We start from the raw sequence: 24,045 nt of genomic DNA on the forward strand, positions 1-24,045 counted from the left end.
GAAAAAACCCCAAGCTCTATGTCATAAGAACATTATAAGTGCGTTCTTAAAAGCATTAGCAAGATAAGGTAATTTATTATGTACCTTAGGCTAATGTTACCAATCTGGGTTCGCTCAAATTCGCTCTACCAAAATTAAGGCTACATTCCACTCAGGTTTTAAAGGAGTAACAACCCAGGTTGACAACAGTTTTTGCTTCAAGTGTTCAATGTGAGCACCATTCGTCACATGGCACACATTGAGTTGATAGGCGAGAAAAGGACATAAACTTTCCGCCGCGATGTGGCACAAAATACATTCAATTTAGGGGAATCGCGTTGCAACTGTATCATCTCGTGGTGCTTTGTTGACCTCCAGATTCGAACACTATGACACCATTTCTAATCGCCCAGTTCACATCGCCATTAGGTGAAATGCCTATCCATCACTGAAGACGACACTATCCAGAAAATATACATTGTCATGCAGCAACATTTCATTTGCAAAGTTGGCACGTAAACTCTAGTCTATACGCTTTAGAGCTTGTAGCAGCTGCAAACGATAAGGACGTAGTTTGTAAGCTTCTCCTTATAATTTTCCACACAGACGTTGCACTGTAACTACAGATTCTATCTTTGCAAAACGTAAAACACAAAAAGCTTTCTGCTCACTAGTCCCATCTTTGTTACTAGTAGTGATGGGTCGAAGCAGTTCATTTGGTGGAGCTAGCTCAATCGCTCCGGCACCGATACGGGAGTCGTTCAAAGGTGCCAGTTCCTTTTTGAACGGTTGGGAGTTGTCGTTCAAAAAGGAGCCTGTTCTTTTTTTGAATGGTTGGGAGTCGTCGTTCAAAGGTGCCAGTTCTTTGTTAACTGGTATTGTGTCATTCAAAAGGCAACGACTACGTTCACTGAGTTCCCTGTATGCATTCTTACTGGCTTCTGGCTATATTGGTGTCGATAGGCGTGTGCGGTAGTTTCGTGCATTCTTATTGGCTGTTTCGGAGCGGAGTTGTCGTTACTTTGAACTGCTGGAATTGTGTACGGTGCTCTCATGACTCAACTGCTGGTGTCGTCTGCGGAGCTGTCGTTACTTTGAACGGACAGTTCCAAATGTATGAACTAGTTCCATACTAGTTCACATGATGGTGTCGTTCAAAAGAGTCAGTTCGTTCATGAACGACCCATCACTAGTTACTAGTCCTTTCTAACAGTAGACAGAGGAAACAGTGCGTTGCATGCACGCCTACAAAACTGTTCGAGTTGCTCTTTCATTTGATGTATGATTTATAATTGTAATAAATACTACAAAGCCTTAAAACCTTAATATTCATTTTGAAACACCTTTTACTTTATGTAAACAGTAAATCGCGTCCACCCTCTTAGTTTCATTTTTTTAACCCCGCCAAAAATATTTTTAGAGCATTTTGTGAAAGAATTGCTTTTATTTCCTTACTTTTCAGTGTGTATTCAATATCTTGCAATCAACTCTTTACTTCTTTTTTTTTTTTTTTTTGGTGTGTGTGTGTGTGCGCGTGTGGAAGGCAATAGTTCTTAACTTTTCTATAAGATATGTTACATAAAATATCTCGAACCGATATTGAACCATTTTGAGATCTATTGAAATAATGTTTAATTAATTCATATTCTCATATTCTTTTTCATATTCATTTATATTTTCATATTCTTTTTCAATATAGGACTAACAATTGGACGTTTCGGGATACCCTCTTCCCAACCAAATTTCGAAGACAGAAACCATGTTCCTCATGAAGCCAAGAGTTCATTCAAAGATCTCAATAAAACTATTGAACGTTATATAAATGAAATAGATAACGAAAATATAGAAAAGATGTTGAGGTAAGAATTCAGATTTCCCCTTTTCTTTCTTTCTTTCTTTCTTTCTTGTTTTCCATTCTGTGTTTTGAGTGTAAGTGCAGATAAACCAGACGATCAACGACTATTAGGAGAGCGGGATACAGACCTAAAATATGTACTTTATAGAATTCTCGTGTAGAGGGCATTAGTTTAGAAACAAATAAATAACAGTTACTAATATTGAGATTATGATCTGTACAATTTATTTATTCTTCGCAAATTGTTTTAATATTTTTAGAGTGGGATTACATTTTTTAAAAATAGTTATAACTCTTGGGGTATGTTTAGTACAAGGGATCCAGAAGCACGTAAGAAACACAAAATTTACAGGAGAAATGAGTGATGCAAGTACTTAGACGTAACATAAAGTAACGAAATCTAACCTAACCTAACATAAACTAACGTAAGCTAACCTGAACTCACCTAAACTAACCTAATATTAGTAGAAATAAGCGAAATTCTATCATTTTTTGGAAAATTATGCGGGACTCCTACACTAATATAACATAAATTAAACTAACCTAACGTAACCTAAACTAGCCTAACCTAACTTAAACTAACCAACCCTACCCTAACCTAACCGAATGTGAACAGAGATTACCAAAATTGTAACATTTTTTAGAGACAAGAGCTGGACCCCTTCTGCTAAACATAGGCCTAACTCTTTTTTCAGAATAAAGCTATTTAAGAGATTTACATGGGTTGTAAAGTACTGCCAACATTATCGGGAGGTAAGCATAGAGGCGTATCTAGAAGGTAAAAAATGGGGCAAACCAGAACCCAGACTATGATAGGTATATTATAAATTTACTATAAACTTTCAAAAATATATAAATAATAGCTTCAATTATTTATGTTACTCAAAAAACTGGGGGGACCTAGGCCCCTCCCGGTTCTGGGCAAGTACACACAGTATACGAAAGATGGTACAGTCACCCACATAAGTACCTGGACCCCTGACTCTTATAATTTCATTACTTGGGGTCCACGGTACTTATGTGGGCGACTTACATGAGTAGTCTGGAAAATAGTAATTCGAACCTTTGCCAAGATGAACAGTACCAAAATGAGTCAGAAAGACAACTAATTGTGGTGCTGTGCATAGATGAATTTGCCACTGTTTTGTCAGGTTCATTAAAGCATGTTTACAAAACTTAAACAACGTTATTGAATACAACTAAAAGAGGTCCACGAGAAAATGTAGAGACGTACAATATAATTGACTCAGAGTTCTGTATTTTTAAGTTCACAATTGTTCAGGGGCGGATCCAGGACGGACTTCTGGGAGGGGGCGGTAGGTCGTAATACTGCTTCTTAGAGCTACTTTTAAGAGCTGCAAACTCTGGGACTGGTTTTATTTATATACAAAATAAGAAAGTTTCCTCTTCTGGGGGGGGGGCGATCACCCCGATCGCCATTCTCTTCCTCCATATATACGACCATATTGTCAATACAATTCTTATTTGCTTACAGAAACTTGACATACGTACAACATATGGCTGGAACAGAGGAGGATCATCGAACTGCTGTTCAACTACAAGAATATCTCGTTGAGGCTGGTTTTGATACTGTGGCTCTCTATCCCTATGAAATTCTTATATCCTACCCAGAGGATGAAAACCCAAATAAGGTAGGCACATAGGATTTCCTTCTAATATTATTTTCAGTTTTTTTTTTTTTTTCAGTAAGATAAAATAATTTCCTTTTACATTCGTATTTGAGCTGTTTGAAGCCAGACCGAACTTTTTTCGTGGTGTGGAAAATTAGCTCTTATCAAATAATGACTACTTGACACGAACTGCTGACCTTAGGAACTAGACTTGACATGACATGGGCTTCTGGCACAAGGTTTGATTTGAAATACGCTAAATGCAAATGATTTTATGCTTAAAATAAGAAATTGGTGAAAATGTGATTAGTGCAATCTAGTTTCAGATAGCTCAAATAATAATAATAATAATAATAATAATAATAATAATAATAATAATAATAATAATAATATCAGTAAGAGTAATTATTATTATTTTTCCTTGTTTTACGTGAGACTGAAATAGGAGAAACAAACAATTTTTATTTTATTTAATATTTGTTTGGAACAGCAGTTTGTGTCAAGCTACCACTGTTACCATAAGGGAAATTTCCCTCAGCACAAAAATATGCTTAGTTTTGTCTCGCTTCAGACAGCTCACTTAATTCATGACCTTGTTCATCAAATTAAATTTCTAAAAGAAAAAGAAAGATAGAAAAGAAAAATTCATTAACATATAAAAACTATTGTTTGCTTATTATCTTGGAAACTCTTTCATGATCCCCTCCCCCCCCCAAAAAAGTATAATCGTTTGGAACGTTCTTCAACGCACAATAACAATTTTCTTACCTTGTTTTGCAGTTCATAGAGGCAAAACACGTTTCATTTTAGTTTGGAAAGTAAAATCTAACCAATAAGATAATGTCTTCCAACTGTACGTACGCGAATTGTATGCTGTACAAAATAAATTTAAAAACAGGATAACTATTTTCTGTATAGCTTACGTATTGAAACATTACCTAAGCGCTGGATACAAGTATTAAGGAAAAAAATCTCTGTAAATCAAAGAGGTAATTAAGATTTTCGAACGTTTCGATATTGCTTTCAATTTCCATCACTTCCTCTAATCTACTCCATCCTGCACGGGTTCATTAGGGAGCAGCGGCGCAAGTCGATCTTCAACATTGGGGGAAACGGGTAAGACCGTTCCCGTAATCTTTTTTTTTTTTTTTTTTCTTAAAGCGATGTTCAAAATATTTATGAAGTTGGAAAACAATGCTGTAGGGGATCAGGAGAGCAGAGTTGTCTTCAACATTGACAGGCGGTCAGATTTGAGGCTTATTGTGGGGGAACATCAATTTCCTCCCACTTTCCTTTGTGTCAATTAGACATAAATCATCCCATTTCTCCCCCAAAAACATATTTCATTTTTAGTCTGCATAATATGCATATTATGTCAAGTGGGTAAATTTCATCGCTCCCAAAACTTCCAAGATATAGGTATAGCATGTAGGGCTATGTGATGAACATGTTCTCTCCTCTAGAGCTTTAGACACCTCCTTCCCCTCCCCACGAAGTCGAATAGATTGAGTAAAATATTGATGACTGGAGCTACAATAGGCCCGCACTAGATTAAGATATGCACTTTAATCAATACTATAATAATATATCGATGAAAAACGCGAAACTTTTCTTATATCGGAGAATATGAAATTGTGCAAAATGCAAAATGAGGCTACTGATATTCTGTAATATACAGGGTGGTTCAAAACAACACCGACAACGTTTGGGAGGTGATTCCTGACACCAAGATAAGACAAAAGTATAGACAAACCTGGGTGCACAAATGCTTTCTTTCGGAGTTATGGGCTACTGAAAACATGAAAAACTGAACTTTAAAGACCCATAGGTCCAAAACTATTGGGTCTACCGAAGTCGGGTGAAAACTTATCTTAGGAACTAGTATGTGCCCTATCCAAATATCCAAGTTTCAGAATATTAGGGTATTCAGGCAACGATTTTTATGGAAAGAGTTTGGTTACGGGCATATAATTTTTAGTACTCACTTACTACCTCCATAAAAATTGTTGCGGAAGTACCGCAGGATTCTGAAACATGGATAGTTGGATAGATCACATACTAGTTCCTAAATGAAGTCTTGAACCGCCTACGGTAGGTTCCATAGTTTTGGAGCTATGGGTTTTCATTTTTTCATGTTTCCGGTAGCCTATAAGTATGAAAGGAAGCATTTGTACTCCCAAGTTGATCTATCCTTTTTGTCTTATCTTGGTGTCAGGAATCACCTTCACCTTCCGAATTTTGTCGGTGTTGTTTTGAAACACCCTGTATATCCGCCCTGGTTTATTCGATTCACTATTTCCCTATGAGATAAGTGAAGTCAAGCAGTGTAAGGTCTGATCAGTACTGGGATAGATGACTGTTGGGTAAAAGAAAATAGTATTAAAGTGCGACGTTTACCCAACGGAGTGTTGACAATTGGGGAAGGACATTAAAGAGAAAATAGGAGAAATGGGTAAAATAATAGCAACATGATGGGCAACAGGAACTGACTACATATCCTTGAATTTCAAACCTCCGGCTGGTCGGCTGAAGTCCTTCGGTGTTCTATGTTAGTGAATTTAAAGTCTCAGTTTTGTATTATTAGTAGTAAAAATCTGTTTCCGGTGTTTGTCTGGTTTTACCGACAGCAGTCTGTGAACCGAAAGGTTCCGCTTGTAAAATTGTGTAAGAAACAGCCTCTGTTGTCGAGCCGAGCCCGTCCCTAGCCCAGCTCGAGTACCAAATAGCGATCTATTCTTTTTACCAGAGTTTCTCAACCAGGATATCTGGATCCTTAGGGGTCGTGAATGAGTATGAAAAACGTAAATGTAAGTAGAACGTAGTAGCCGAAAATTATTCTTTTAAAGATTATTTTAAATTTCTTATTTTGCTAAAATATTTTATTCCCATAATAAATAAAGTACCACATACAAGCCGAGTCAAGTCTGTCCCTGGCTGATCTCACAATAAGCAACTTGCCCACCCAATTTGGTTTAGGTCCGGCCAGGAGTTAAGAACACACACACACACACGTGTGTGTATTCATATATACGAGGGTAAGTCAAAAATTATCCGCAATTTTGACATAACTGTTCTTACGTTGTTTCATACTGACCTGCCGTCGTTTATTTTATTGTTATGCTGTTGTCATGTACGTGACATTTCTGTTAGACAGACAAGTAACCATTGATGAAGTGGAATATCACCTGCAAATTAATCATGGTTCCTGATACACCCACCTACCACAAAAACCGGATCACTGCTCGTTGTTCCTCTTTGGTGCAAACTTCTAATGGAGCAGCCATGATCTATCTCCAACAAAAGGAAGACAAATGGAGGAATTAGGATCAAACTTTCAGAGCATGATCACAACAGTATAACAATAAAATAAACGAGGACAAAGTCAGTGTGAACAGCGTAAAAAGAGTTATGTTAAAATTGCAAATAATTTTTCACTTTCCCTCGTATATAATGCTGTGAAATACATATTTAGAAAATTGCGACTACTAATGCTTAAACTTGGTTCCAATATTGTACAAGAAAACAGTTTTAAGCTTCTTTGCTAACATAGCTAGGTGATATTACTATTTTAGTAGAGTAGATTTAGGTTTAAAACACTATAAAGAAAGCTATCGAAGTGATAGATTTAGACAAGCTTTATTGTCCACATACTAGCTTGCAAACATCGCTTCTTAGTATAATATGCCTAAGATGCAAAGCACTCTGGTTTATTGCAGTGTCAAGAACCTTAACCTTAATCTTAAAAAAAAGGCTTCGTTGCCTTAAAAAGAAATCAAAGAACAAACCTTTTCAAAGATGTAAAACGTCTTTCAGTAGATGTGCTGTAGTGGCTGAGCCAAGGAATTATCATAGAGTTAATTATTGCTATGTCGAAGAAGCGTACACACATGTTTATAAAAGACTAGTTTGTACTATACGGTGTACACGGTGAGCACAGAAACAGTCCCAGGTTTCAAATTAGTGTAAATTAAATATGCGAAGGAATATTTTGCTGAAATTTTGAACAGTGATACATAAACTCAAAAAGTTTTTGTAGCAATAACTGAAATCACAAACACTCGATGTGCGCGCCACCTGTAACGCGGGAAATATCGAGGCGGTAATCTAGCTCCAACCACACGTTGTGAAGCATATTCGGTGTGATGGAGTTGACAGCATCACTGATGCGCTCTTCGAGATCGTTCAGAGTTGCGGGTAGTGGAGGTGCATACACTTTGTCGCCTCATCGCTGAAAATGATCTTCGTCAGAAAGTTTTCGTCGTCCTCCATGAAATTTTGCATAGTCTCACAGAACTCACGGCGCTTTACCTTGTCTTGTGGGTATAACTTCTGAACCAACTGCAGCCGGTACGGGTAACACCGCAAACGCTTGCGTAAGATCTTACTTACTGTTGTTTGTGGCATCTGCAACTCTCTGCTAGCTTTACGTGTAGACTTCTGTGGGCTGTGTACGAAGGCTGCTCTTACGCGCTCCACAGTTTCCTCGGAGACTGGACGTCGCCCTGAATGTCCTTTTCTTTGATCACAAATGCGCCCCGTCTCAGTAAACGTTCTATGCCACTTCACAATGGATTTGTGTGTGGGTGGATCAGCATTAAATTGTCGTTTGAAATCACGCTGCACTCTCACAAAACTGCTTGTTTTTGCAAATTGTAAAACGCGCCAGCTTCGTTGCTGTATTGTGAACGCCATTTTCGATGCTACTGCCCTCTAGCTGCCCTGGTCAGAACTAGGACTCTGAAAAGATAGATGGGAAAATACTTTTAGTTTACTGAGCTCTGTACAAAATTTCATGTAAATATTCAATTGAATGTTAATTATATGGCACTTTAAAATCAGGTACTGTTTCTGTGCTCACCCTGTATTACTACTATAGTATATAAGACTAGATCTCCCTGTCTAATGATCAAATATCACCGTAGAGAAATTTGAGAGCAAGACTGTAGACCAACTTGCGGCCAGTGTTTGAAATTCGAATGTAAAGGAATTCAACGTACGGTAATGGCGGCTTTAGATTTCTAACCAGTACTGGAAACCATGGCGGCTGATATTGCAATGACATCCGTTTGAACAATCAATTGCAAGCCACCACCAAACAAAATTACAATACTGTGGTCCATGGGGTATGGGATTCAAGTGCATGAATAATGGTAGTGCATGAATATGGGTAGTGCATGAATACTATCTGCTGCTTGGAAGATAAACGTGTGGGGACTCTAATAGCAGGATTTAAAAAAAAGTAATATTCCGGATGTGTGAGAAGACTGATGAATTTCGTACGAGTACTTTTCTACGTATATCACACACATCCGGATTACCCATTTCATCAGTAATGGGAAACGTGGCTGCTGACGGTTGGCGGTGGGTTAACGCCTACCACAGTAAAGTCTGGGGCAATCCCAGGTAGGCGCAATGGCTTCTGTCGTCTGAAACGGCAATCGTCGGCATATTTATCTAGATGAGTAATACTAGTAGCTCGGGCGGACATTTTCGGTAGATTGCGTTAACGTTTCGGTTTGTTAACCTTGATTGCCCCTGACGCTAATGACAGGGATCGCTGACGACATCAGCTGCTTGTTTCTCCCGCTCAACTGCCATTGTCAGCCTCATCTCACAGTTGATTGTATATACGTGGAGTTGTGGACGTTATGTTCTTCGTGTGTATATTAGCAAGGTGACCAGACGTCCCGTTTTAGCCGGGACAGTCCCTTTTTTTCAATCACTGTCCCGTTTTTTCTGATTCTCAATTGGGACGCCTAAATGTCCCGTTTTTAAGCAAAAATGACCCAGGTGTCCCGTAATTATTATTCAAAAATATAAATGGTCAATACAAACTCTACACTCTTCCGTACCAACACTTATTGGAAATGTTCATTTAAGTGGAACTCAAATCAAGTATCTCCTGACAACTGCTGGGTAGAAGTATTTTCTCATTTCTGTTCTTATAACGTACCATACTCAAATCTTCTACAACTTATGAAGTTCCTTCTCTGTTTACCCGGGACTAATGCTTCAACTGAACGTGTATTCTTGCACATGAATGCTTTGTGGACAAGTGATAAAAACCCAACTGTTTACAGATACTTTGGAAGCTGTGCTGACCAGTAAGATTAATTTTAATCAGTCTTGTACCAATTTCTACAAATTGTTAAGTGCAAACAAACAAAGAACTTTTAAAGAAGATCCATTCATCCCAAAAATGCCAGTGAAAATTATGCTGTAGATGATGTAGTGAAAGTAATGATGTAGTAGAGAATAACAGATATTCAATAATGAGGTAAGTAGTTTGTTAGTAGTTAAAAGTATTGTTGGGTAGTACTTAAGTTAGAAACGCTGTGTTATCACTCTTACTTGTGTATTTTGTAAAATTGAGAACACTGCTGAGTCCCAAAATGCAATCTGGAAATCAGATATTTACCCCCCCCCCCCCCGTCGCTGATTCATATGCGTCCCGTTTTTGCAAGTAAGAATTCTGGTCACCTTGTATATTAGACATTTGCTAACTTGGATAGTTCGATTTCATATTAACTAAAAATGTAAATTCATAGGCAATAAATAAATGTATTCTTTTTTTTTTTTTAAAGTTGGTTATTGGTTGGTTGGTAGTTCTTTTGGTCAGTAGAAAGTGGTTCTTTTGGAATTACAGCTTCTTTAGCTTTCAGAGGTTCATTACCGTTAAAAGTTGTTGAATTATTTCTTAAGTTTTTGGTTTGGTTCGTTTAATATCCCTTTTCAACACCACGGTGCTACGTGAGATTCCAACCATACAAGTTTTTAATCGGAAGGTCCGAATTTTATATATTTGCTATTCTGATCTTATGTTAATTGAAAATCGACACTTAAAAAAAACATTGCTGTGGAAAGGAATGTTTAAAAAAAAAAATAGACAGATCACAAATAGACGTCTAACTTAAAGTAGAAATTATTGTGAGCTCTCTGCTCTAGTTTGCAGTCCACACTGATCAAAGATGTCATGTATATCTTCACCAAAGCTGCTGATAATACAACTATCAATGCTCCGAAAACTCGTCACTCCATGTACTGCTAATTCAGGAAATTAACTACCCGCTGTAGCTGTTCTTTCTTCGTGTTTTTAAGAATCTCTCTCTCTCATTGCTAAGCGGAACTAATCGACATAAAGTGAAAAATATGAAGCATCTTTACCTAATAAAATAATGTACTTTCTTATTGTCACGCTTAAGGCGTCTTCGTTCTCTCTTTGTTGGTGACGTAGTTCAAAAATTCTTCAGTGCCACATTCAAGGTGCGGTGTTGAATTGTTTGGTGATGTAAATGCAGATTGACCACACCAAAAAGTGAGGGATAGAATTCTTAGAATTTGTGAAGAGAGGCAGAAAAGAAGGTGAAAGAGATTAAGAAACTATGATCTACAGAACAATTCTATCTGAATATTTGTCAATATGTTCTTTTAGGTGATAATATGGACTGGGGATCCGGCGGAGTCGTACGTTTCTGAACCTCGAATGCCATGTCTTAATCCAGCGTATCCTGAAGAATGTGGCGACGTAATAAATACATTCAATGCATACTCAGGAGAAGGCAGCGTAGAGGTAATTTTAATGCTTACTTTACTCTAATTATATATATATATATATATATATATATATATATATATATATATATATATATATATATATATATATATATATATATATATATATATATATTCTCATTATTATATAATTTTCGATGCTGAACCAGAATCTATGACCATAGATTTGTAAAATTTACAATAGAAATTTGGTGGTTTAAAAACAGAAATATATAAGTACTCAAAATATATGGATCTTACCTATGACATGCGTAATAAGGTGGAAATTCGGAACACAAAGTGTATCCTTCTAAGCAAGTAATACAGCATGGATAAGCCATGATGAAGTGTAATGGTACGAGTATGTAAAGGCAGTGTACTAAGTCATAATGCGTAGCAATTTCTTGTTATACGCTTCTATACATTTTTTAAAGTGTACTGAAGTACGTAATGTTATTTATTACATTAACTTCGTTTACTCACTTTTTCACTGTCGCTAATGTGCCTGCTCCCTATGGACACGCCCGTGCGCGGTCCCACCAGCTCAAGCTATCCTAGAACGCCGGATACATTAACCTCTTGCTTTCTAGGTGTCATTTTCCTATTTGCGTGCTGTAATACCGGGTTTTCATTTACTGTTAAAAGACTGTCTAGACTGTTATATAGGACATAGTTACTGTGCACGCGCGAGGAGAGCATGCATATTACTGATTTTATATATATATATATATATATATATATATATATATATATAATCAGCGGCGGCTGGTACTAAATGTTGCATGGTTGTGCAACCGGATATTTTTTTATACTAAAAATATTTTTAAGTATTAAAGTAGTGTATGAGTAAAAAATAAACCTTTGCTCTTGAGCACAAAGCAGTATTGATGTATTCCTGAAAAAAGTCAATTAAAAAACGGAAAGGAAGAGAGAGCTTTACATTTCCAGTGGCAGCGAACGTTGCCACTGGAAGCAGTAACATTGAGCATATGGCAGCGAGCTCCTATCTCTTAACATGGGGAAGTGGATTTATTCTTGCATCGCTCCTATCTTCTCGTATTGCTCTCTTGCGGTTGCATTTTCTTCCGCAATGGTCAGCATCTGTAATAGTTACGAATTCCTCCGCTTAGCAGTGCTTGACTCAATTTATAGGGTAAGGGAGATACAGACGCTTGGAAGAAAGAAGGTATTCACAAAACATAAACTCGCAAAGAACAAATGTAAGTCTGGTGGTAGCAGAGACGGATACAGGCTGAAAGTTTGGGGGGCGATCGTTCGAAGTCAATAGATTTTATTTAATATTTATAATACAAAGGTGAAAATTCTTGGGATAAGTTTTATTTTTTTAAAAAAAATCCTATTCTGGGGGGGTCGATCGAGTCTCGAAGAAGAAAATGTTTTACTACTGGTCTAATTCCTAGCTCTGTCTTTTTCGTGCACATAATTCCGTGTTCGATTTCCGGCGGAGAGCACAAATTAATATCAAATCATTCACTTCCAATACTCATCTGTCTTCTTTAGCCTAATTTCCAGGAATGTTAAACTATTTTCTTTTATTTTCGAAGGAAAACATCTTAAATTTCATGCTTCTTTACAGACAAAATTACGTGGTTTCTGAAAATGGACTTTTTGTACCGTATATTTATATAAAGAAATGCTAACAAAATGCATATTGTCGGAGGACAGAGGTGTTTCTGGACCCTAAAGAAAATAAAGCGGAAAATATTTGCGGTAGCGATGCTTTCTATTCAGAGAAACTTGGCGAGCAGCATTTCAGATTTCAATAAAGTCATAGAAAAATTTGAAGCCCAAAAGATCGAAGAAACACCTTCCATTCTAAAATAATGCATAGTTTATATAATTAAATAATTTTGTTTAACTGCGTGCATGCAATTTTTTTACTTTTTTTCTTCTTTTCGGATTAACGCCATCATTCATGGCTTACAGCACCTACTATATATTCGATTTATCTCGTGTTCAATAATATGAGTGTAGAGGTTTTGTATATAAATAGTGTATAATGTACATTGATAGTGGTTGTTTGAGAAAAAGGAAATAGCTTATATATTAAATCAATATTAGAGAAATAATTTAATCAATAATATACAAATAGAGCTTAAAAGACTTTTCTCTTCATATTTCCTGAATATTTTTTGGATAAGACTCAAGAATGCTGGGGGGGGGGGAACACTTGCGCGTACCTACATACCTTTGATATTACAACATTGCAACCGGTGCTTGTACAGACTACGATCCGCTACTGATATATATATAAGTTATATATATATATATATTTGCATTGTGGAACATTTGGACTGAGAAAGTTGTGAACTGCTTCAGGTTGGCAACACTGACCGAAGATCAAAGACAGTTTTTATTTTTCGATCTCGAATTTGCTAATTGTTTATCGTCAAAACAAATGCTCTTTAGGCCTGCCATCTATAGAGACAAAACTTTTTTTTTCCTGTCAGTAAGGTGTTGTGACCTAAGGAGAAACAGTGGAACTAACTCGTGCCTTGCATCCACTAAAAAAAAAAAAAAAAAAAAAATCATCACCTTCAGGATTAATACGAGTGTTAATAAAGGATACGTTTTCATGACGTCTCCATGAATGTCACTGGTATTTTGTAACAGAGTATTTTATGACATCCACATGGATGCAAGGGGTTAATAGACCAAGATACAGTATAACACGCGTCATTTTTAAAAATGTTGAAATTCAGCTTGTAATATAAGTAGTTTACACAAAATTGTTACTCTCACTGCAGTTGTAATTATTACTGACATTGTATTTGTACTTTTAGGGTGAGCCAATTTTTGTAAACTATGGAACATATGAGGATTATAAGCTTCTAGACAACTTGAATATTTCTCTGAAAGGAAGGATTGCCATAGCAAAATATGGACACACATTCAGAGGTGATATCGTAAGTAGAATGGAACTAATATTGTAATTAATGCACTAAAGAAAAGATTTATATTAATACATTAGGTAAGCATTAAAACAAGAAAATTACGAAACGAAATTCAGGAAATTAAACTAACTTTAAACAACGAAAATATATCAAACTTGCAGCAATTAGTGGTATCTGGAAAATATCGTCGGCCATTGAAAAGTCACCTCTTAAATACAAACTAATATAAAATTAGCATGTAAGTAACAAAACACCAAAATCATACTTGCTAACTTGTCCACGTCATTTTTGCCTTTCTTCTAAGTGTGTTTGTTCTATCTTTGTCTGTGAGAACTAAGCACGCCTCCGCAATAATGTGGACAATTTGTTGCTTTAATTTTATGTACCACATAACAGACTTACGCACTGTGTAGGGACCTGTGGTCAAAAAGTATGGTGAATGTAGTGCCATCTACGATGTTGTATCCATTTCAACTAGTAATAAGGCCGGTAGTCTAAACCTTTGGTACAGTCAGTGTCCAGTTTGAACGTGCTGTGACATGTTAGTTGGCTTCCAGAGGCAGAAAAGTGAGGACGTGTTAAAAAAAAGTGTCTGTCGTGCGCAAACATTAAATTTGTTCTAAGCTGCAAAAAGTGCCAAAAAAGGTCATGAATGTCAAAATCAGTGTATGGCGATGAAGCAGTTGCATTGCAGGCTGTTTACAAGTGGTATGAGCACTTTAAAAATGTCAAGGAGTCAATTTAAAATGAGCAACGATCGAGATGTCCTTCGACGTCAATAACAAGAAGAAAAAATATGCAAAAAGTGACATAAATGATTTGTTCAAACAGGCGAATGACTATTCGAGAGCTTTCGAAGAGCTAAATATCTCGTATGGGTCATGGTTTCCTTCTTTACCAGAACAATGGGCCGTGCAACACCTTGCTTTTGATTTACGAGGTTTTGGCCAAAAAAAAATTCCTGTCTGTCCACATTTGCTGTGCTCTCCAGATATAGCACCATGCGACTTCTGATCTTCCCAAAAATTAAAACCGTGCTGGAAGGAAAACGTTTTGACAACATTCCTGATATTGAGAGGGCCACGACATAGCAGCTGGACTCCGTTCCAAAAGAATCCTTCCAGTCATGGATTCAACGTTGGAATAAGTGCGTTGCTAGCCAAGGACACTACTTTGAAGGCGATTAAATCATATTCCATGTTAACTTATTACTTTATTTCTAATAAAATTATTCACCGTATTTATTGATCACACCACGAATGTCGGTCTCAAAGTGTAACTATGTCTGTTTTCCAAGGTAACATGTTCACTACGCAGTATTCAGTGAAGCTTGTGGAAGTGTATTATCCAAGGTTAATTGCTCATGTATTAAAGTTATTCTCGCTTTCATAAGGCATATTTAAAGGGGTGATTCTCAGCGTTACGCACGGGACATTTGTACACAAAAACTGCTTTTTTAAACACAAATGTATTTTCAAATAAAATAAAAAGTATGTCAAAATTAGGGGAGAAATTATTAGTGCATAGTTAAATAAAATGAAACGCTCAAAACAATTGCAAATTTGAGTTATAAGCCAAAATTAAGCGTTACGCACGGGACTCAGACAAAAAGCTCATTTGACAACCTCAATTTCATTGGATATTCTCTGCAATTTATGACAGCATTTTCATTTCATATGCCATCATTTATGTTCTACATAAAATACATTCTCCTTACTGTGCATTATATTTTTAAATTGGAAAATATAATTTAAATAGCTTCACATTATGTTTTCTTTTTCGACTCATCGTTACGCACGGGACAGAAAAGTAATCATGCAATTGTTTGATTCTTCTAGGACTGTTATTATGCAATATCCTTACTAAAGAGATTGATATTTTAAGATTAACATTTGGACATTAACAAGCATAAAAAATTTGCATCCATAATTTAATTTAAATGAATTAAATTACAGTTCAAAGTATCAAAGTCAAACTTTGCTAGGCAACTCGCTTAGTGTTATTACCATGTCTTTGGGGTAATTTGTCTCAGCGCTGATTGGTGGCATTCAAACCACATAATGTTGTGCAACTGTTGAGCTGCGAGATCCTCTGTGTTATCTACGAAACGTTGAGTCTTTTCAACGCTGCCATTGTCACGTAAAATGCGGGAAAGGGAATTGAAGGGAAACAGTTGTTTTTTGGTAACAGAATTATTGATTGTTAATTCACAGTGAAGATTAGCTTTAGTGTGAGTTTTTTTAAGTAAGTAATATGGATTCACAGGCAAGTAACTCTGTTCGAAGTAATATTGTCAGTGATGAACTGAATCGATCAACAAAAGCAATGAGTGGCGCTGAAAGGACTAGAAAATTTAGACTTAAACATAGGAATAAGGTGAGACTGAAAAATAAAAAAATGGAAAAAAATGAAATCTTTAAGTTTTACGTCCCACGGTTATGCCGGTTAGGCTAAAGGAGACGGTGATTATGAGAGATGAGTGAAATGGTGGAATGAAGAAAGTGGGAGGAAACGGGAGAACCCCGAGAAAACCCACGAGCACGGTGTTTGTCCACCACAAAGTTCACTTGGCGGAGGCTGGGATCGAACCCGGGACCCCAAGCACCAGAGGTGAACGCTCTACCACTGAGCCACCGCGCCTGAAAAATAAAGTGAGGATGTAGCGTTATAGGCAAGTTAAAAGATTAACTCTTTCCCTCTCACGTTCCTTTTGCGAAACTCATTCCGCATTGTTTCCTTGTTGACTATTTAGAAGAGGAAAACACACTAAAATGTGAAGAAGAACAAGATAATTCAAGTTGGATTGGTTCAAGTAAAACAAAAAGAGTGCCAATGTACAGAATGATGTATTCATCAAGTGATGAGAATGACATTTATTCAGAATACAACTTTGAAGACGATGTTAATAATGATATTTCAATCCTCGAGCTCAGAGTGGACAATGTTAGAGCAGGTGTATTTATCCTAGGGAAATTTGGTTGTGGTTCTTCCAGAAATAGGATTAAATATCGGTAGGTATGTGTGTCTGAAAGTGATGTAGAAGAAGATGGGGACATTATAGAGTAACAAATCTGAAATGCATGGACAACAGTTGTACAAAATTTTGTTTTGATGAAAAGAACAGATCTTATGTCTCATTCGATCAAGTTTTAAATACACTTCAAGTATCTAATTTGCTGATAAAAGGTGAAAGAATATACTATAGAGTTCCAGAACCAATAGCCGTTTTCGTAAAGAACTAAAGAGCTCTGAAGCGAATCCATTTGCCCCATACAAGACTGTCAAACCAACTTAGATACCTACCTTTCTAATGAAAAGAAAAAAAGTGTGATCATGATAATTTGTTTTTAAGGCTCGTAGGAAATGTTTCTATGTGACTTAACGTAAACGTTTTTGGTAGTTATGTTTGGTTTAGCTTCTCTCAGCAAATTCATGTTTCTTTGAGTTAATATAAAAGTTTATTGTTCATTGTTTAACTCCAATAACAATAAATAGGTATTTAAATCTTAATAACTTAATTTTGTCACTTCCTTGCATAAATCTGTAAATGCCCCGTGTGTAACGTTACGCATGGGACAACATTTCTATACCTTATGAAATAAATGAGGATAAAAACAAAAGTACCACTAACAGGCTAATAATACTAGTTAACAAAGGTTTTGTTACATGAAAGGAAATACCTGTTCTTAAAGGAACTTTTTGCGCTGAATTTGAATATGCACTCGGTTTTTCTCCATCACGTACGATTTTCCCGTAACAGAGGGATTTTCGGGAAAATCCCTCAAAAATTTCCCTTTTCGTTTATTTTACACCCCAAGATCTTGTCCCCTTGCATATACTAACATAGAAATTATACCTAAGTATACTTTGATTCATATTTAACAAACCCTCCAAGTTTCGTAATAATCGCTTTATTCTTTGTAGAGAAATAAATATGTTTGTATGTATACTGTGTGTACTGTTTATTGCACCTTATAGTAATGCTTTCAGATCTCTTAAGTTGAGGTAAAACGTTTTGCTTTATTACCACAAACACATATATAAAATATAATACAATATAATTTACAAGTGTGACAATTTACAATAAACAATAATACAAATGTACCAAAAGGTCATGAAAAGACAATCAAAACTATCACAATATATGAAACTTCCATTGGGTTACAAAAACGTACACTACTTCCTTCTTTTGTAAGAAATGTTGCATTCTCTAACAAGACCCCAACAATAGTCCCCCATCATTGAAGGATCCCATCGTCCCTGGTACCTTTTCTCCATTGCCATTATATCTTGGTGGAATCTTTCCCCCTGTTCGTCGCTGAGAGCACCTAGGTTAGCAGGAAAGAAGCTGAGGTGGGAGTGCAAAAAGTGGATTTTTAAAGACATCCTACAACCCAACTCTTTGTATTTCTGTATCATGTCCTGTACGATTTCTGTGTAACTCTCAGCTTTGTTATTGCCCAGAAAGTTGCGCACAACACACTTAAATGCTGTCCAGGCAGCTAGCTCAGCACTGTTTAACTTGCTGTCAAAGCTATCATCAAGCATTAATTTCCTAATTTGGGGACCAATAAACACTCCCGCTGAAATCTTAGCATCACTCAGGTTAGGGAACTTATCTCGCAAATACTTGAAACCTTCACCAGATGTGTCCATGGCTTTGACAAAGTTTTTCATAAGTCCTAACTTGATATGAAGTGGCGGTAGTAATATCTTATTAGGATCTACCAAAGGAGCGTATTTGACGTTGCATTCTCCAGGTACGTAATTCACTCTAGGTTCCCATTCCTTCACTTCATAATGTTTGTCATCAGCTTCTTTCTTTCTTTTGCATTCTGTTACATTTGATAACAAATATTGATAACCATTTCATGAACAAAACGAAAAAACTTGGAGAATTGTATATATATGTATTAAGATATACATATACTGTACGTTTAAAAAAAATATACGTTGGAAGTATATTCTATTTTTATACACGTTTCTAATTTACAGAGAGCAATACAAGTGTGTTGTTGACTATTGTAAATATTCATTTTTATGTCTGTGTTTGTAGTAATAAAGCAAATCGTTTTTACCCCAACTCAGGAGATCTGAAAGCATTACTATCAGGTGCAATAAACAGTGCACACAGTATACATACAAATATATTTATTTCTCTAGAAAGAACAAAGCGATTTTTGCGAAACTTTTAGGGTTTATTAAATATAAATCAAGGTATACTTAGGTTTAATTTCTATGTTACTATATGTAAGGGGACAGGAGCTAGGGGAATAAAATATCTGAAAAAGGGAAATTTTTGAGGGAATTTCCCAAAAATCCCTCTGTTACGGGAAAACTGTACGTGATGGGAGAGAAACCGAGTGCATATTCGAATTCAGCGCAAAAAGTTCCTTTAAGATCAGGTGATTTTTTTCATGTAATAAACAAAAAGTTCAAATTTGTTAACTAGTGTAATAATTCTACTTTGGAGCAAAAGTTTCAATACTTTATCTTCTACAATTACAAAGCAAAAACGAAACATACGTTTTCCGTTACGCACGGGGCAACAAAACGTGACATGAGAAAACTACGATTTTTGCCTACCAGAATAAAACATTAATTAAAACAAAATTGTCAAATTTTTGCCAAAGGTCCACTTCATATTTTTTGCTATTGTTCATATTGTTCATATAATTACAGATTTAGAATTTAGAACTGTTACGTGATACCGTTTTTTACATATTATCACATAGCCTTGCTCAGTGTGTTATTGTGTGTTATTTAGAATTTAGTTTGAAAATTATTTGAAAATTGGGATATGTGAACAGCATTAAGCATGGTGTAGAACAGATGAAGTTGATGTGGTCAAAACCTAGTAAATATATTTTACAAAAAGATTTTAAATGTCTCACGAGGAAGGTCCATAAACCGTGAGAGTTGAATTTTGATGAAAATTTGTGACAAGATTCACTTCGAGTTGCTAAGTAACGTAATAATAGTCACTCGATGCGCAAATGCTTCGTTGAGCTGCTACACCGACGCCATCTTGAAATCCTGTAGGCAATGTCCAATAATACCCTTTTAGCACAAAAATAAAAAAGCCTTTGATATATCTGACTTCAGTATTGTAAACTAAGGTAGATCATCTATATGCGAGAGTACGTCCAGTGCATGACCGCTATCTTGAAAGACGCCATATTGAATCGCTGTCAAATATGATAAATGGCAAGGGGGTCATGTGGGGTATCAAGTAGCACTGGAATTTACTCCTGAATTCATTTCCGTAACCAAAATTTAGATATCTGTTTTCACTTCAGAGTTAAGAGCCCTCTTACCCACAGGAACATATAAAACTATGCGAGTTAAACTTGTGTCATGAAACACGGTCGTGTGAGCACTTGCATGATTTTAACTAATGCAGTAGTTAATGCAGTACAATAGCCACTATACCAATCAGATCTTGAGACTAGTAAGAGAAATCGTTAATTAAATTGAAATTTCTGTAGTGAAAAATGGAATATCAACATGCTACAAGTTATACCTATTTCAAAGTGTGATGGAATAGACTGTTGGTCGATGAAACACATGCCTAATAGTACTGACAAGCAGAGAATACCAAAGGAATTGTTCGGATATATATTAGAAAAAATATATAAACTGGTACATATTAGTTGAACGACCAAAATGGTTCGGATTCCACTATAATCAGTAGGCCCACGTCTCCTTTAGAGTAGGTGACGTGTGGGACGTTGAATTGTATCAAACCAAAAATCTCTTTTAGGCAATGTTACGTGGTCCATTATAGTGCGTTAAGTTTTATTCTCCAATCTAGAAACCTTACGCAAAGACCATCATTGTTGCAGAATATTGCGTTCCTTTCCAATACTCATATTTGACGACCTATAATTTACCGTGTATATTACGAAGTTAAAATACTTTAATGTATTTATTGACAGTTTCTCTAAATACAATCGATTTATTGTTGCCACATTGAACAATGAAGGAGATTTAAATTATCAGTTCACAGCCAATTCTTAGAAGATACACCTGGAAACTTAGAATTCACTTTTCTTGTGTTTGTTCTGCTATTAGTGATAAGAAAATGCATGCACAACTGCTAAGAATATGTGGCAGTAAAGATTATTACAAGATTCAATTCCAAGTTGCAATCCATAAAACAAGCCTCTTTCTTCCTTTTCCCTTCAATATAAAATAATTAAATATCTGCATCTTTCCACCTTTAACGATAAAACACTGGCTTATAATAAGGGCAAGACTAGTTTTCATATCAAAACTGTGATAAATAACTGATTGTAGCAGGTGTTCACTTGTTCGGTGTACAAGTTATATGGCAGAATTTTCATAAAGAAAATGCATTCTGTTGTGTATCATCAATTTTGTCCGCCAGTCCTAAAGAACATGCTTGCATATGCATGGCAGAAATGTGAGTACGTAACAGGAGCAATAGTTGGTTCATTTACAAATGTTCTGAAGACTAGTAGAAAATAGTGTCTGTGGTCATGAAGATTGTGACGAAAGTGCATTTGTTAAGCGTTTGCACTGCTTCATGATGCTGTGTGCTAATCACTACGTTTTGGATCTCCATCATCAGAATTGAAGAGCAGAAGTTTAGTAGGTTAATATTTGCTTATGTGCAATAGTTTATATTATTTTTCTAATATTTTTTTCTATTAATTTTCTAATAACTTCAAGATAGATTCTTTAAAATCATATGTGCCGTTCCACCTAACTTATATTACAGCATTTAAATGTTATGCATAATCGCAACACACACAGACTCATATATATAGCGATTTTGAAATAGGTATAATTTGTTACAGTGCTGCTATTCCATTTTCACTACAGGCATTTCAATTTAATTAACGATATATCTCACTAGTCTCAAGATCTGATTGGTATAGTGGCTATTGTAGATCAAATAACTACTATTGCATTAGTTAAAATCATGCAAGTGTTTGCACGACCACATTTCATATCACAAATTTTACTTGCTCAGTTTTTGCATGTTCCTGTGAGCGAGAGAGCTCTTAACTCTGAAGTAAAAACAGATATCTAAACGTTGGTTACGGAAATGAATTCAGGAGTAAATTCCAGTGCTATTTGATACCCCACATGACCCTCTTGCCATTTATCATATTTGACGACGATTCAATATGGCGCCTTTCAAGATAGCGGTCATGCACTGGAAGTACTCTCACATATAGATGATCTACCTTAGTTTACAATACTGAACTCAGATATATCAAAAGCTTTTTCATTTTTGTGCCAAAAGGGTATTATTGGACAATGCCTACAGGATTTCAAGATGGCGTCGGTGTAGCAGCTCAACGAAGCATTTGCGCATCGAGTGACTATTACTACGTTACTTAGCAACTCGAACTGAATCTTGTCACTAATTTTCATCAAAATTCAACTCTCACGGTTTATGGACCTTCCTCGTCAGTGTAAAGTTACACTATTTCTTAATAGAAAAATATAAACATCATAGTTTCAAATTAATTTTGAAAATTTACTGACAATGGACCACTTGCCAGAGAATCGCCCAAAGGCTAAAGAAATCATTTCCTTAATTAGTTTCTTTGAATTTTGTTCGTATTTAATCACTTTTTCGTTTAAACTCTTTTCTTTCATTTATTTATTTATTTTAAGCCGTTTGGAGTATTCGGTGGTTCTGCCTGCTCCAAGACATTATTATTATTATTATTATTATTATTATTATTATTATTATTATTATTATTATTATTATTAATAATAATAATAATAATAATAATAATAATAATAATAATAATAATAGTAGTAATTTCTTTAGCTAGGTTAACCATTTCTGTAATCCAGATTATTAAGTCTTGAATTTCTCTATTCCACGAATTTACTTTTACCCAGATTCTTCTGCGTTCTTTATGGATTTAATCAGTCTCTTTCCTATCAAGTAATTCACATTGCGAGGATTCGTCGCTAGTTGCAATGTAAGTTCTGATATTGTTCTGTTACTGGCTCATTTTGAAAACAAAATCCTAACTACCTATAAAACTACATAAACTGACATAAAATAAAGGGGTACTTCCGGTTGTTGGAAAGTTGAAATATGGTATCATTGTAGCTTTCCGGGACTAACCCACAGGAAAATTGCAAAAATTGAATATTTTTAATTTTTATGAGGCTTGAAAGGGACATGAAAAAATTCCCCATGTTATTTAAATGGACCTTTTTAGATCTATAATCTCATGTTTTAGGTACTTAGAATTAGAATACAAACATATAATTCAGTACGCTTGTACGTTTTTGTTAGCGTTACCTAAGTAAATAACTAAAAATAAAAATGTCTAACTTTAGAGTGGTTTTATGGGGAACAGAAAAGTCTCCATGTTATTTACGGGGACACCTTTTACACCTCCAAATTATTGGGCAATTCCTGTAGGGCTAAAATAATTAAATTTAACATGATTGTAGCTTTTCGAGACTAACCGACATAAAATTGCCAAAATGAATATTTTTAGTTTTTAAGGGGGTCTGAAAGGTGAATGAAGAGATTTCCACGTTATTTAAATGGGCGTTTTCTTGGGATATAAAATATTATCTTTTAGATAGTTAAAATAGGAAAGGAAACTTGAAATTCCGTAAAATTGTAGGTTTAAGAGGCACGAGGCCGTAGACATAGCAAGATCGGGAGGCTGGGGGCGGAGCCCCCAGCTAGCCAAATTCTTTTATAAAACTATACTGAGAAATTGTTACAGTCAAGAATTTACATAGACTGAAAATATTTCATCAGATAATAACATTTTATATAGAAGATCATTAACAACCGTAAATATTAGTTTTTTTTTTTTTTTAAATATACCTACATAGAATTAAACTCATTCTAAGGCTACCAGATTTTTTAAAGAATTTTTAGGGTAAAAATAAAGGAAAATATGTGATTTTCAGAATGTACATATAACAGACACATAATCTGGTTTCAATCAGTAACGCAGAGTTACTTTAATTGGAAGTTGAGTTAGTTTCATTAAAATTTACTTTAAAAAAATAATTACTTACTTTAGTGGTAAATAAATACAAAATTTTGCGCCTGAAATATTAACATTGCATGAAGAAAAGAAAAGAAATAAATATA

The 24,045-nt window shown here is 35.5% G+C and overlaps 1 protein-coding gene across 1 annotated transcript in view; it reads left to right on the top strand.

Moving 5' to 3' along the window:
* LOC145663614 (putative N-acetylated-alpha-linked acidic dipeptidase) overlaps nt 1-24,045 on the top strand; it is a 111,811-nt gene that overhangs the window by 12,095 nt on the left and 75,671 nt on the right. The window contains exons 2-5 of the mRNA XM_081729723.1: nt 1,679-1,838; nt 3,330-3,486; nt 10,898-11,035; nt 13,821-13,943. Coding sequence (XP_081585849.1) covers nt 1,679-1,838; nt 3,330-3,486; nt 10,898-11,035; nt 13,821-13,943 — 578 coding nt within the window. The remainder of the gene's footprint in view (nt 1-1,678; nt 1,839-3,329; nt 3,487-10,897; nt 11,036-13,820; nt 13,944-24,045) is intronic.

This window comes from Thermobia domestica, chromosome 11, assembly GCF_964235325.1.
Source record: "Thermobia domestica chromosome 11, izTheDome1.hap1.1, whole genome shotgun sequence".
Classification (NCBI taxonomy): Eukaryota; Metazoa; Arthropoda; class Insecta; order Zygentoma; family Lepismatidae; genus Thermobia; species Thermobia domestica.